This window comes from Corythoichthys intestinalis, chromosome 14 (genome assembly GCF_030265065.1).
Source record: "Corythoichthys intestinalis isolate RoL2023-P3 chromosome 14, ASM3026506v1, whole genome shotgun sequence".
Taxonomy (NCBI): Eukaryota; Metazoa; Chordata; class Actinopteri; order Syngnathiformes; family Syngnathidae; genus Corythoichthys; species Corythoichthys intestinalis.
Window position 1 is genome coordinate 23165275 of NC_080408.1, and position 13642 is coordinate 23178916.

The 13642-nt window shown below is 38.7% G+C and overlaps 2 protein-coding genes across 2 annotated transcripts in view; both read right to left on the bottom strand.

Moving 5' to 3' along the window:
- The window catches only part of vangl2 (VANGL planar cell polarity protein 2), a 43460-nt gene extending 40387 nt beyond the window's left edge, over nucleotides 1–3073 (bottom strand). The window contains exon 1 of the mRNA XM_057858209.1: nucleotides 2981–3073. The gene's annotated coding sequence lies outside the window, so the exon portion shown is untranslated. The remainder of the gene's footprint in view (nucleotides 1–2980) is intronic.
- Nucleotides 3074–9471: 6398 nt separating this feature from the next.
- The window catches only part of ncstn (nicastrin), a 31006-nt gene continuing 26835 nt past the window's right edge, over nucleotides 9472–13642 (bottom strand). The window contains exons 15-17 of the mRNA XM_057857303.1: nucleotides 13459–13628; nucleotides 13174–13389; nucleotides 9472–10201 (exon numbers count right to left, since the gene is read on the bottom strand). Coding sequence (XP_057713286.1) covers nucleotides 10079–10201; nucleotides 13174–13389; nucleotides 13459–13628 — 509 coding nt within the window. The 3' untranslated portion in view covers nucleotides 9472–10078. The remainder of the gene's footprint in view (nucleotides 10202–13173; nucleotides 13390–13458; nucleotides 13629–13642) is intronic.

Genomic DNA, 13642 nt, shown 5'->3' on the forward strand with positions numbered 1-13642 from the left:
CTGTCGGCAGCAGTCGGGTATGATTGTTTTTTGTTTTTTTTTAGTTGAGTTGAGCCAGAGCCGTGAGTTGAGCATTTTCATTAACTGGGTAATGACAAGCATGATGTTTACTCTTGGTCCGCTCGCCCTAGCGTCCCGAAGACCGCGATTAGTGTTGTTACTTGTTAATAACGGCGTTACAATATAACGGCGTTATTTTTTTTAGTAATCAGTCATCTAATTAATTACTTTTCTCATCTTGCCAAAGCCGTTACCGTTACTGAGGAATGGAAAGGCGTGCGTTACTATATTGGTTGAATGACGCGAGAAAAGTGAGGGAGACAGACTCACTGAGACGACAGAGCAGAGCAGGAGTGGGGAGGAGGCAAAAAAGATTGTGACACCGAGCAAACGCGATGCGAGGTGGCTCCGATAATACCTGACTGTAGCCGATAGCCTACAAACTACGCCCACATGATATGGTAGACATGGTAGATATCACATATATATAGAACTAGATGCGAAATGACAGACAGGGCTGCATTAGCAACATGTATAGAACTAGATTACTGGTGCACGATAATTATTGGTCCGATGATAGGAATTATGACGTCATCCTGATAAATCCAATAACATTATTAATAGGGCCAATAATATTACTGTGCTGGCTTTACAGTTTACACACTAGTATGGGGAATCAGTTGACCATTTGTGCGGCATTGCTGCCACTTGCTGGTCAGAATAATTCACTGCATCTATTTTTTGTTACTGTAGTTTGGTTCATTCACTTACACATTGCATGTCTAGCGGTAGCATTGGCAACCGTGAATGCTTTGTTATGTTTCCGCCTTAGAAATATATGTCGGTAAGTATTCTATGTTTACTATAACATAGGGATGTGCAATATATGTTTACTACTGTGGTGAAGGGTAATATGTACAGAACTTCATAAGTTGTTGTGTTATAGAAGCCAGCCAATGCTCTAGTAGCTCAAGCTAGTGTGCTATGCTCTACGTATAATAGTTGTGTATATAAGTGTATTGTGCAGTTTGTTGAATATTGAGTATTGAATATGTGTATATATCTGTTGTACTTTCACAATATTAAGACAAGTGTCTTCCCAGAAATGCAAGAAAAGACCAACCCTTGTGGTTTATGGAAGTGCATTCGTTCTTAGTTGGCTGTCGGCCAGTGCAGAAGTGAAACGCACTGTTTTGTTCATGTCATTATGAAAAATGTGGTGAGATCAAAGGCAATCTATGTTGAATCCACCACTAGGTTTTTCTTTTTTTTTTTTTTTTTTTTTTTTTTTTTTTTAAACCTCCAGGCGTTCAAAAACTCAGGTTATACATTTAAAAAATTATATATTTATTATCGGTCATCAATATCGGCTTTGAGGAGCAGGAAGTTATCGATTTCAAAAAATGGATATCGTGCACTCCTAAGCTAGATGTGTTAGTAAACAGCCATCTTAAAGCAGTAGACTTCTTAGGAAGGCTCTGTTGTAGAGAACCTTCCTGGCGAACCTAAGTAACTTTTTATCTAAAATACTCCTAAATCGGCAAAATCTTGACAGTTTTAAAACTTACACATGTCAAAAGTAGACAGAGGGGAACTAATGCAATAATGTGAGCAATTTTAACAACTTTTAACAGTTGATTCAGGGTAAAGGGTAAATTAGGGTAAAGAATTTGGCTAGTGCCAATTGTCCCAAAAACTTTTTAAACTTCACATAGTGTGACCTATGTTTTTTTTTTTTTTTTTTTGTGAGGAAAAAAAAACATGAACATTATCACCAGTTACTTTGCCAAGTAACTAATTACTCTTATATTCAGGTAATTGAGTTAGTAATGCAATACTTTTTGGGAGAAGTAATTTGTAACTGTAATTAATTACTTTTTTTTAAGTAAGATTAACAACATCGACCGCGATGTGTTTTAGTTTCGCTTTACTTGACATATTTCAATAATCGGAATTTGTATGTTTGCAAATCGTTCTCGAATCTTCCACGGCCGAAACGCGAATAATCTAAGAATCGGAAATTTTGCACACCTCTAATTCACACCACATCGAGATATAAAAGAAGTGTCATTCAACTAGTTGTCAGTCGACATATCATCACGAATTATGAAATTTTATCAAGGTTGAAAAGTTACCTTGTGTTGCTTTCAGTGAAAAAAGGTTTTTAAAAAATTGTGGAGGGGGGAAACAAAACTTGAAATGTATCACAAAACATTCTGTGGGGAGCTGCAACTGGTTTCCATTTAATCGCTCCTCAAGCGCAATTGAATATTTCTGCCTAGAGGCCCTTCTTTCTTTCGAGAAATAGCAAACACACTTTACAGCATGTGTAAAAGTCATAAAATGCGGAATACAGTATTGCGGAATTTGGGAGTCGTTCAACACCACTGGAGACACTTTACTGTACATGTCGGTAGGCCAACATTTGAACGTTTTACGGCTTCTTCCATGCATTTTGGCAAAGAAACGTTAGCTCGGAGACGCAGGGGAGATAAGACAGTTCAGAGAAATAGTAAAGTGCATTTCTTTTGTAGTAAAAGGACAATGGACCGCACACCCCGAAATGTTTGCTCCCCTCCCCGATAAATGAATGACTTCCACGGGTAAACTGTCCTCCGGCGTCGGACCAATTTTGACTTCATCGCCTCCCCCCTCAGTCTTTGTCGCTTCATTACCGGCTAAAAAGTAGAAGCTTACGTGGCCCAAATGTGTGTGGACAACAACGATCCCCCCTGAACTTGCTTGGATGAAGTTTAAAACAGAACGGGGGGAGAAATGAAAAAAGAAAGGAGGCGACCATCGCGTCCTCTCCACCATTGTTTGTTGAAGACCATCCACGACGAAGCTAACCTGCCCCTTTCTCATTCTCTCCTCTTCTAAACGCTTTTCCAGCAAGCCCAGGCCACCATAGCCGACATCTCGCTCACACGACCCCGCCGTTCGCGTTTGAAGACATTTGAAAGGTGAAACGAGTACTTACTTATGGCAGAGTGTCCATGCAGCTATTTGTCTCACTTTCCACTTTCTTTCCGCTTGGCCGTGAAAGCCCCCCCACTCCCCTTGCCCCGCCCATCGCCTGCCTGCCCGCTGAGAATTTCGGCGGAAAAGGCGGGGCTTCGCTCAGCGTTTAAACATCAACCGGACGATGTCGGTTACCAAGAGCGTAGGTTTGCATAGGGACGGTAGGGACATAACACAACCAAATAATGACTTCAGTTATATACAGTGGGGCAAATAAGTATTTAGTCAACCACCAATTGTGCAAGTTCTCCTACTTGAAAAGATTAGAGAGGCCTGTAATTGTCAACATGGGTAAACCTCAACCATGAGAGACAGAATGTGGAAAAAAACCCAGAAAATCACATTGTTTGATTTTTAAAGAATTTATTTCCAAATTACAGTGGAAAATAAGTATTTGGTCACCTACAAACAAGCAAGATTTCTGGCTGTCAAAGAGGTCTAACTTCTTCTAACGATGTCTAACGAGGCTCCACTCATTACCTGTATTAATGGCACCTGTTTTAACTCATTATTGGTATAAAAGACACCTGTCCTCAACCTCAGTCAGTCACACTCCGAACTCCACTATGGCCAAGACCAAAGGGCTGTCGAAGGACACCAGAGACAAAATTATAGACCTGCACTAGGCTGGGAAGACTAAATCTGCAATAGGTAAAACACTTGGTGCAAAGAAAACAACTGTGGGAGCAATTATTAGAAAATGGAAGACACACAAGACCACTCATAATGTCCCTCGATCTGGGGCTCCATGCAAGAGCTCACCCCGTGGCGTCAAAATGATAACAAGAACGGTGAGCAAAAATCCCAGAACCACACGGGTGAACCAAGTGAATGACCTACAGAGAGCTGGGACCACAGTAACAAAGGCTACTATCAGTAACACAATGCGCCGCCAGGGACTCAAATCATCCACTGCCAGACGTGTCCCTCTACTGAAGAAAGTACATGTCCAGGCCCGCCTGCGGTTCACTAGAGAGCATTTAATTCAATTCAATTCAATTCAATTTTATTTGTATAGCCCTCAATCACAACAGAAGTCTCAAAGGGCTTTACAGAGGCAATATGATACACAATTAGAAATGAAGCAACAAAGATGAATAGATACAGTTCAAGTCCTGGGTATCCCCTATCCTTAAAACCCTCCAAGGAAAAACTCCAAAAACTCCTTGGATTTGGATGATCCAGAAGAGGACTGGGAGAATGTGTTATGGTCAGATGAAACCAAAACAGAACTTTTTGGTAGAAGCACAGGTTCTCGTGTTTGGATGAGAAAGAATACTGAATTGCATCCGAAGAACACCATACCCACTGTGAAGCATGGGGGTGGAAACATCATGCTTTGGGGCTGTTTTTCTGCAAAGGGACCAGGACGACTGATCTGTGTAAGGAAAGAACGAATGGGGCCATGTATCGAGAGATTTTAAGGGGAAAATCTCCTTCCATCAGCAAGGGCATTGAAGATGAGACGTGGTTGGGTCTTTCAGCATGACAATGACCCCAAACACACAGCCAGGGCAGCAAAGGAGTGGCTTCGTAAGAAGCATTTCAAGGTCCTGGAGTGGCCTAGCCAGTCTCCAGATGTCAACCCCATAGAAAATCTGTAGAGGGAGTTGAAAGTCCGTGTTGCCCAACGACAGCCCCAAAACATCACTGCTCTAGAGGAGATCTCCATGGAGGAATGGGCCAAAATACCAGCAACAGTGTGTGAAAAGCTTGTGAAGAGTTACAGAAAACGTTTGGCCTCAGTTATTGCCAACAAAGGGTACATAACAAAGTATTGAGCTGAAACTTTTGGTTTTGACCAAATTCTTATTTTCCACCAGGATTTGCAAATAAATTCTTCAAAAATCAAACAATGTGATTTTCTTTTTTTTTTTCCCCACCACATTCTGTCTCTCATGGTTGAGGTTTACCCATGTTGACAATTACAGGCCTCTCTAATATTTTCAAGTGGGAGAACTTGCACAATTAGTGGTTGACTAAATACTTATTTGTCCCACTGTAGGTCATTTAGATTGTCTTCCTATATGCTGTAAGGATAGAATTGATCCTACCATTATTAAGTGAATTACAGGACTTTATGTTCAGACTTACACTGACTCCTTTTCACTCACTGAATGTGCTAGTCCATTTTTCCCCCCCTAAAACACACGTTTGATTGGCTGATGACTTGACCCCCCCCACACCCATTCACAGCCCAACATAAATGCAACATGCCGCCTCCCCCTTCAAAGACGAGGGATATTAGATATTAACTTTTTTCTGCCAGCAGCAGCCACTGTAAGTAATGTAAAAAGACGTCAATTCAAGACAATTGTTCAAAACATTATTTGAAATAATTTTTTTCTTGATTTAGGTGAAAAATGAACAACTTGTAGATGTATGGGCTCAATCGGAACAAATAGTAATATTTACTTAAGACTGGATTTAACAAAATTATCAGATTAAGACGTTATAAATTTGCAGTGTGAAAGTTAGTATAGGTCACTACAGATTTATTTTGCATTAATCATTCAGCTTATCAATTAATTTGGTTCATATTGGTGAGAAATGGAGCCCTGACCCACATTCACCAAATATGTTTGGTCTTATTAATGTTCCGTTCCCAGCAAAAAGTGTACATGCAGGTTACGCTGTTATATCGTCCCTACCAATATTTAGACCAAACCTACGCCCGTGTCGGGTACAAAATAAATATACTAGTAAATGGCGGAAAACACAGACAAGGCTGAAGAAGCTGTTTCTGCCAAAGCCAAAAGAACTGTTGTGTTTGATAGAAGCATATGTCTATATGCTGCCATAGCAGATTCATGGCGCATTAAGCCCCTGAACTATTTTTAATTTGTCCATTTTACCCTGGAGACCCCCATTTACAGACACCGCGCAACCGCTTTTGTTTTAACCCAGCCATAAAAATATTATTCAAAATGTCTGTCATTTTTAGCTTAGAATCAGTAATCGATGTCTAATACTTAGTTTTTTGTTTTTGTTTTTTTTTAAACGACTTTAAAAAATTATTCTCACATATTTTAAACAAATTCCATCACAATGAAAAAATTGGTGTCTGTAAATAAGTCATGGATATCTACCTCATAACTATCGCTTAATTGTATATTTTTTGTTACTGTCGCATTTTCTCCGATATTTTAGATAAATAATCGATCCAAACAAAGAAAAATTGAAAAAAAAAAAGTTTAAAGGGTAAATATATGAAAAAAATCTCGACCACTCAAATCCCCCAAAAATCCAGCTGTGGCGCTCACCTCCAGTTAGGGCTTTGCTATATATATATATATATATATATATATATATATATATATATATATATATATATATATACAGTGGTACCTCTACATACGATCGCTTCGACACACGAACTTTTCGACATCCGACGTAAAATTTGACTTGCCATTTGTTTCTACATCCGACGACAATGGCAGCACCGCAGACGAATGCACGGCGGATTTTCTTGTGTGACAAATCAACACTGGTTTCAGAAAAGGTTGGTACAGGTGGTGAAACAAGGAAAAAGTTGACGCTTACCTTCTAAATGAAGATGCAAATGACAGAAAAATATGAGCGTAGGGTGGGCATCCGTGAAATGGCTCAACAATACATCTCCACGGTCCTCCTCCGACCATCGTTCGCCAGTCTTTATAAATTAAGCTGACAATTCTTATTGTGGTAACATCTCCAGAGAAACCGCCAACTTCGCCACGTTTTTATTATTTATTTCACAACTTATTCAAAACAAAAACACCTTCTGTCTGCCGCAATTGACGGTGTTCTCAAGAAAACATTCAAAGTGAAAGTGAAACTCAAGCTCACCGGTCTGTCTCTGGCACGTCAGCCCCGCTGTGCGTTCAGGGTCAGCAAAAAACGTCCGCCACATTAGAACCCGATTCGTTACATTAATACAGGAATTATTATTATTATTATTCCGATTTTGATTTATAATTTATTTGTTTTGCTATGTGTAATTGCCATTTGTAATAGTACCAGCAGTATTTTTTAAGGATTTAGTGAAGGTTTTTGGGCTGTGGAACGAATTAATGGAATTATAATGTATTCCTATGGGAAAATCCTGCTCGACATACGACCATTTCGACTTACAAACAAGGTCCTGGAACGGATTAACTTCGTATGTAGAGGTACCACTGTATACATATACATATATACATATATATATTTTAAAATGCCCTCCTGTTAAAAAAATTTCATCCCCCAGAAAATTGAGATTTTAAGCTTTCCAATGATGTATGACACATGCATGTAGTGTAAAGGGCTTTGAGCTCCTTGAAAGGTGGAAAAGCGCTATATAAGTATAACACCATTACCATTACCATATAGGACAATTTTGAAATTTGGCCAAATTGGAGGTCTCAGAGCTGGAACGTCACGTCACCTGAGTGACTTAAAGCCCCCGAACTATTTTCAATTTGTCCGTTTTACCCTGGAGACTCCCGTTTACAGACATCGCGCAACCGCTTTTGTTTCAACCCAGCCATAAAAAGATTCTCAAGGTCTCAGAGCGGAACTTCAAGTCACCTGAGTGTTTTCCGCCATATATATATTTTTGAACTACACGCATTTTAAACAGTTTGAAAGAATAAAATTTAGGCTTGGAAATGGGGAAAAACTTATTTTCAATAGAAATTAAGTTAATGAGGGTAAAAATAGGAACTACATGGGGGGGGGGGGGGGGGGGCAAAACAAACTAGTGATCCCTCGTTTTTGCGGTTAATGGGGGACCACAACCCGCCGCGATAAGTGAAAAACTGCGAAGTAGCGCCCCCTCCTTTTTTTTTGGTTCAATGTATTTATTTAGATTTGGCATTAGAAAGATACATAAAAGACATGTTTTTTTCACTTTTTTCCCCCAAAGTATAATTTATTTAAAAAATAGTTTTTAAAGCACTTCAAATGTAATAATTATGAGAAGTTTTAAACATTTTACGGTCCCAACAAATTATTTTTAGACAAGAATAAAGTAGAAAAATGCTTTATCAAATTCTTCATTTATTGAGTCCACTCAAATCCGCTCAAGCTGCTCACTTACAGTGAGTTGCCACGTGCCACAGCAACTTTTTAACACGTTAAACGATGATTGACGCATGCGGAGCTTTGAAGTTTCGGCTTCCAAGCGTCCCTGGCGAGATCAAACCTTAACGTCTGTCAATCATCGTTAACTTTAATTAGAAACTCCAGTGCACTACCTGACCAAGAAAAGCGGCAGGAGCGAGAGTGAGAGACTAGGTGAACAGATGGGGACAGCTCTTTGAAATACATTTATTTATTCATTTTTTAATTGAAAAAAATAATCCGCGATGGACTGAGGGCGCGACGTTTGAAGCGCAAAGTAACGAGGGATCACTCTATTTTGAAAAATACTGTATCATTGCATTTCTACTTGTTAAACTTAAAACTACAGCATTATGCATTAACTCTTTGGCTGCCATTGACAATGATAGACAAACAAGAGTTGCTAGAAAAATGAACCGTTTTTACTTTGACATATAACCACTTTTTACAGTCAAACTTAGAAAATACATCAATAACTTTCCCACTGTTCCATTGGCTGGTGTTATTTTGTAAACTAATTCTGGCTACCATTGATGGGGATAGACGCCCAATCAATTTCGACTGGGAGGGACTGGCAATGATGGCACCAATTACATTGAAACATGGGCTAAGTAGATTTGCATTATGCTATGGACAAATCGCAAGAAATTACAAATGTACACACAATATTTATATACTATCATCGCTTGTCAATTTTTCTATCACAAAAATGTGATCTTAAATAATACAAGTGCAATTGTTAAATTAAAAACTAATAATTACACTTTTTTTTTTTTTTTTGAATTTAGTATAAATTTATTTATACAAAACGTCTCAAATCTTTATCTTTAATTTAAAAGATGAAAAATTCAGTAAAACTGATCACAAAACCATTTTTACACATTAAACTTACTACATTCCTGAGTATTTAAATGAGAAAAAAAAACTAAAATTAAACACAAAATTCAAACAAGTAAAATATTGTAAAGGTTTCACCACCACACGTAAAAATGTGTTCATGTAATAAAACGACAATTATCTTTGAAATTTTTAACCATAAAATGCAGACAAAAAAAAATCTAATAGAGCCAACTTATTTTTTACAACCTAAATGTATCTTTTTATAGTGAAAATTTTAAGTTTGTTGGGATATATTACCGTTACATTTGCTCTATTATAATTGTATAGAACATTATGGTCCGTTAGTTTTAAAGAACATTAAATATGGTACAATAGAGTTGTATAGATTAATTACATAAGGTCTATTAGAGTTGTATAGAACATTAGATATGGTACATTGGGTGTAGACATGAAATATGCCCCATTACAATAATAGAGTAGAAAATAGCATGTTATCTTGCCTACTTTCTACATTGAAGAAAAGTACCATGTGTAAAAGCAGTGTTTATTTACTCCTCAAAGCATCACGGCATATCGTAGATCGCCGTCAGTCAATGATGTCGACATTTAGGAAATTATGATTCTGTGACTAAAGAAAGAAGTCCAACTCAAATGGAAGTAAGCAGTGCAAAACACATTGTTGTTCTCGAATACATGACAACTTTGAGTGCTGCTCTTTTGTTCGACGCACCTCAAGACAAAAGTGGTTTCTTAACATTGGAAAGAATTACACTTATTTACAGTAAAGATTACAGCATTGCACACATCAATCTCACTCACACATTTACCATTGCCCCTGTTTTCACAATCAACTATAGAACTCATTCAAACACATACTTGCCATTGTTCACACAAACCAAAATAAAAAGCAAATCGTTAATTTAAGAGAAATATGAACATCGTTTCCAAGGCCTGCTACTGGTACCTGACCAGACGTTTTGGGACCCTTACGTGCCACTGTTTTGAGGTCTAAAACAACCTTCAAGAGGCACGAGTACCCGCTTGTGTGTTTTGGATTGGAGCAACATAGTCCGGGTCTGCAGGCGGGTGGGTACATGTAGTAGTAGTACGGTATTTGTCGTTGCAGTACTTGTGATCAGTAGGTGGCGTTGGTGGGCTCCCTCTGCGAGCTGAACAGGATGTCAGCCTTGGAGCTCAGCACGTATGTGAGCAGCAGGGAGGTGAACAGCACGCCCACGCCCACACCCAGAGTCACCATCTAGTCAGTGGAAAAAAGAAAAAAAAAATGAAAACCAGATTTTTTGTTTGGAAGGGTTGGATTGATGAGATGTTTGATCCGAAAACCGGTTCATGATCATGACTAGGCATGTGCTGGTAACCGGTTTAAAGGTTTACCGTGGTATGAAAACGTCACTGTTTCAAAACCACTAAAATTTTCCGTCACACCGCAGTATGCTATTAACTATTTTTTATGTCCCAAAAATGCAGAGAGAAATCCGTTGCTTGCGCTCACCCCTCCCCCTCCGGTTTATGCTCTGTCCCGTGTCTGTCGCTGTGCTGTAGAATAGACACAATGGATGAAGGTGTTGAAAGTACACCTGAGCTTTTACCCCCCTCAAAAAAGTCGCTAGTATTGGAGTACTTCAGCTAACGAAAAGAAACAGACGGCCGCAGTTTAGAGGAGGAAGGACAGCAGGACCTCCAACATGATTTTACATTTACGTGGCCATCATTTATCCCTTTACACAAAATTAAAGTAAGTAAAAGCTGTCATGAACGTATCCCACCAGCTACGGGAGTTCACTCCAGCTGGTTTAGTGTGTCTAAAGATTGTAAAACAAATGCTCCAACGTTAGCTTGTTAACGAGGCCGTAAATCTCACTGTTGTGTCTTTTTGTGCGCAATGGCAATGAAGAAAATCTGAATCTCAATCAGAATAGCGTGGATAGTAAGCATGCCAAGATGGCTAACTAGTTTCCTCTCTACCATTACCCTACTTTTGTAAAGTCTTCCTGCATTTTAAACATCTGTTCAAAATAACATTTTCATTATATAGCCTGTGGTGTTTTTTTCTCTCTGGTGACTTCAGAGAGGATGGGTAGGTGTGGGTGTATAATGTGTAAATAATGATACGAGTCATACACGCTCTGTCACTTCCTCTCGCTTCATTAATACTCAACGAATTAACATTAATAGTACTAGTGCTATGTGTTTTACGTAAATATATGATCTTTTATTTAAAATATTTCAGTTCTTTTTGGTCATTTTATTTATTTAACTAGTGCTGCAACGATTAATCGATTAATTCAAGTACAGTGGTACCTCTACATACGAATTTAATTCGTTCCAGGACCTTGTTTGTAAGTCGAAATGGTCGTATGTCTAGCAGGATTTTCCCATAGGAATACATTATAATTCCATTAATTCGTTCCAAAGCCTAAAAACATACACTAAATTCTTAATAAATACTGCTGGCACTGTTACAAATGGCAATTAAACATAGAAAAACAAATAAGTTATAAATAAATAAGTCAGAATAATATAATAATAATAAGAAGAATTAATAATTATTCCTGTAAATAATGTAACGAATTGGATTCTAATATGGCGGACACTTTTTACTGTCCCTGAACGCACCGCGAAGCTGACGTCACGGTGAGATAGGTCGGTGCGGTAGAGATAATACTTTCGTTTTCTTGAGAGCAGTCAACTGCTTAAGACAATGGGCGTTTTGTGTTGGATAAGTTCTTAAATAAATGATAAAAACGTGACGAAGCTGGCGATTTCCTTGGCAATGTTACCACAATAATAATTGTCACCTTAACTTATAAATAGTGGCGAACGGTGGTCGGAAGAGGACCATGGAGCTGTATTGTTGAGCCAGTTCAGGGACGCGCACACCAAGCTCATATTTTTCTATAACTTGCATCTTCATTTCAAAGGTAAGCATCACTTTTTTCATTGTTTCTCCAACTGTATCAACTTTTTTTGAAAACTGTGTTGATTTCTCACACAAGAAAATCCACCGTGCGTTCGTTTGCAGTGCTGTCATGTCGTCGTATTTCGAGCAACTCGTCGGATGTAGAAACAAATGGCGGCTCAAATTTTACGTCGGATGTCGAAAAGATCGTGTGTCGAAGTGATCGTATGTAGAGGTACCACTGTATTCGATTAGAAAAAAAACTTCGAATCAAATTTTGCTGCTTCGAGTATTCGTTTAATTAAAGTGGCGTTGTAATGGTTTGTTTTGCAAGTGTTTGCCTTTAGTTTTATTGATTTGTGTAGATACACTGCTCACTAATCTGCCTCATTCACATGGCTGAATCCATCTACTCCCTGTTAAGACCAACATAAGCTGAGTTTTTGTTTGAGCTAATGTATTTTTTAATGCATTCGTAATTGGCATTTTTAGCCAATTTTTGTAGGAAGATGTGTCTGAACCATTTGTTAAGAGCATTGTATAAATAAAATAAAAAACGTTAGTATTTTATAGCATTGAAGCAAGCGGACTGTTACTATGTAAGTTAGCCAATTGTTCTTTTGTTGTACCTAGATTCTTGTTTATTTTTTATACCGTTTGAGGCTCAGCAAAGGTATTTTAATTTTTTATGTTCCTTATCCGATTACTCGATTATTTGAACCAACTAGTTCATCGATTAATCAACTACTAAAATAATCGATAGCTGCAGCCCTAATTTTAACATTATATTCATGTTGATGTTCCAATTTGCAGATATGTTGCAAAAAATTTTAAAAAATCCAGTTCAACGGAAAAAAGTTTTTTTTTTTTTTTTAAACCCATGCATCTCAAAATAAGACATTTTAGAGCTATAATTGCAATACCGTAAAACCGCGGTATTTTTGGTAAAGGTTATCATACCGTCAAAATCTCATTCCGGCACATGCCTAATCATGACATGATGTTTGAACAAAATTAGCCTGTTTTGGGTTTAACCCTTTCTATGGGACTCAACTCACTGGCAGCCATAGATTGTGAAATAGCTCTTAAGCAGCTACTCCCAGTCCGAATAGATTGGACGTCTATTGATGTCAACGGTAATAAAAAATGATCAGTCACTTACGGCCCTCCCAGTTAAAAAGGATGGACATCTATTGCCAACACAACAGTAAATGTGCTTTGTTGGAGTTGCATAAAATTTCACATATGCTGCAGCAGAGTTGTAGAATGTTAAATGGTACAGCAGGTGTACATATATGTTAGGCACATACCTCCAGCTCATGACTGGCCACCAGAAAGATTCGGCCCTTGATGGTCTTCCAGCGAGACTCTGTCCAAGTGGAATAGTCCTCAGAAGTGAACTCTTGCAGTGGGTCAAAGGCGGGTGACACCGCCTTTGAGATGCGCACTGTGGAGCGGATGCAATAACTCTGCCTCTCTGTGGCATTGGGCGGTATCGCGCCTTGCACCCATGTGTATTCGTACATCTAATTAGAGGGAAAACAGTTCAGGTTTTTGACCGAGGGGGGACACTCATTGCCTTGAAATCCACTCACATGTTTGCTCTCGGTGTCGCTCTCGTTGGTCCGCTTGTTATCACAATCCTGTTGGGTGACGTTGATCACACTGCCCGTCAGGCTGGCAAGCAGGTGCTGCACCAGGTACGTGGGCTCATTTATCTTCTGCTGGGCTACTACGCCCACGTAGAAGTTGGTGGCTGTGTCCTCTTTATAGAGAGAA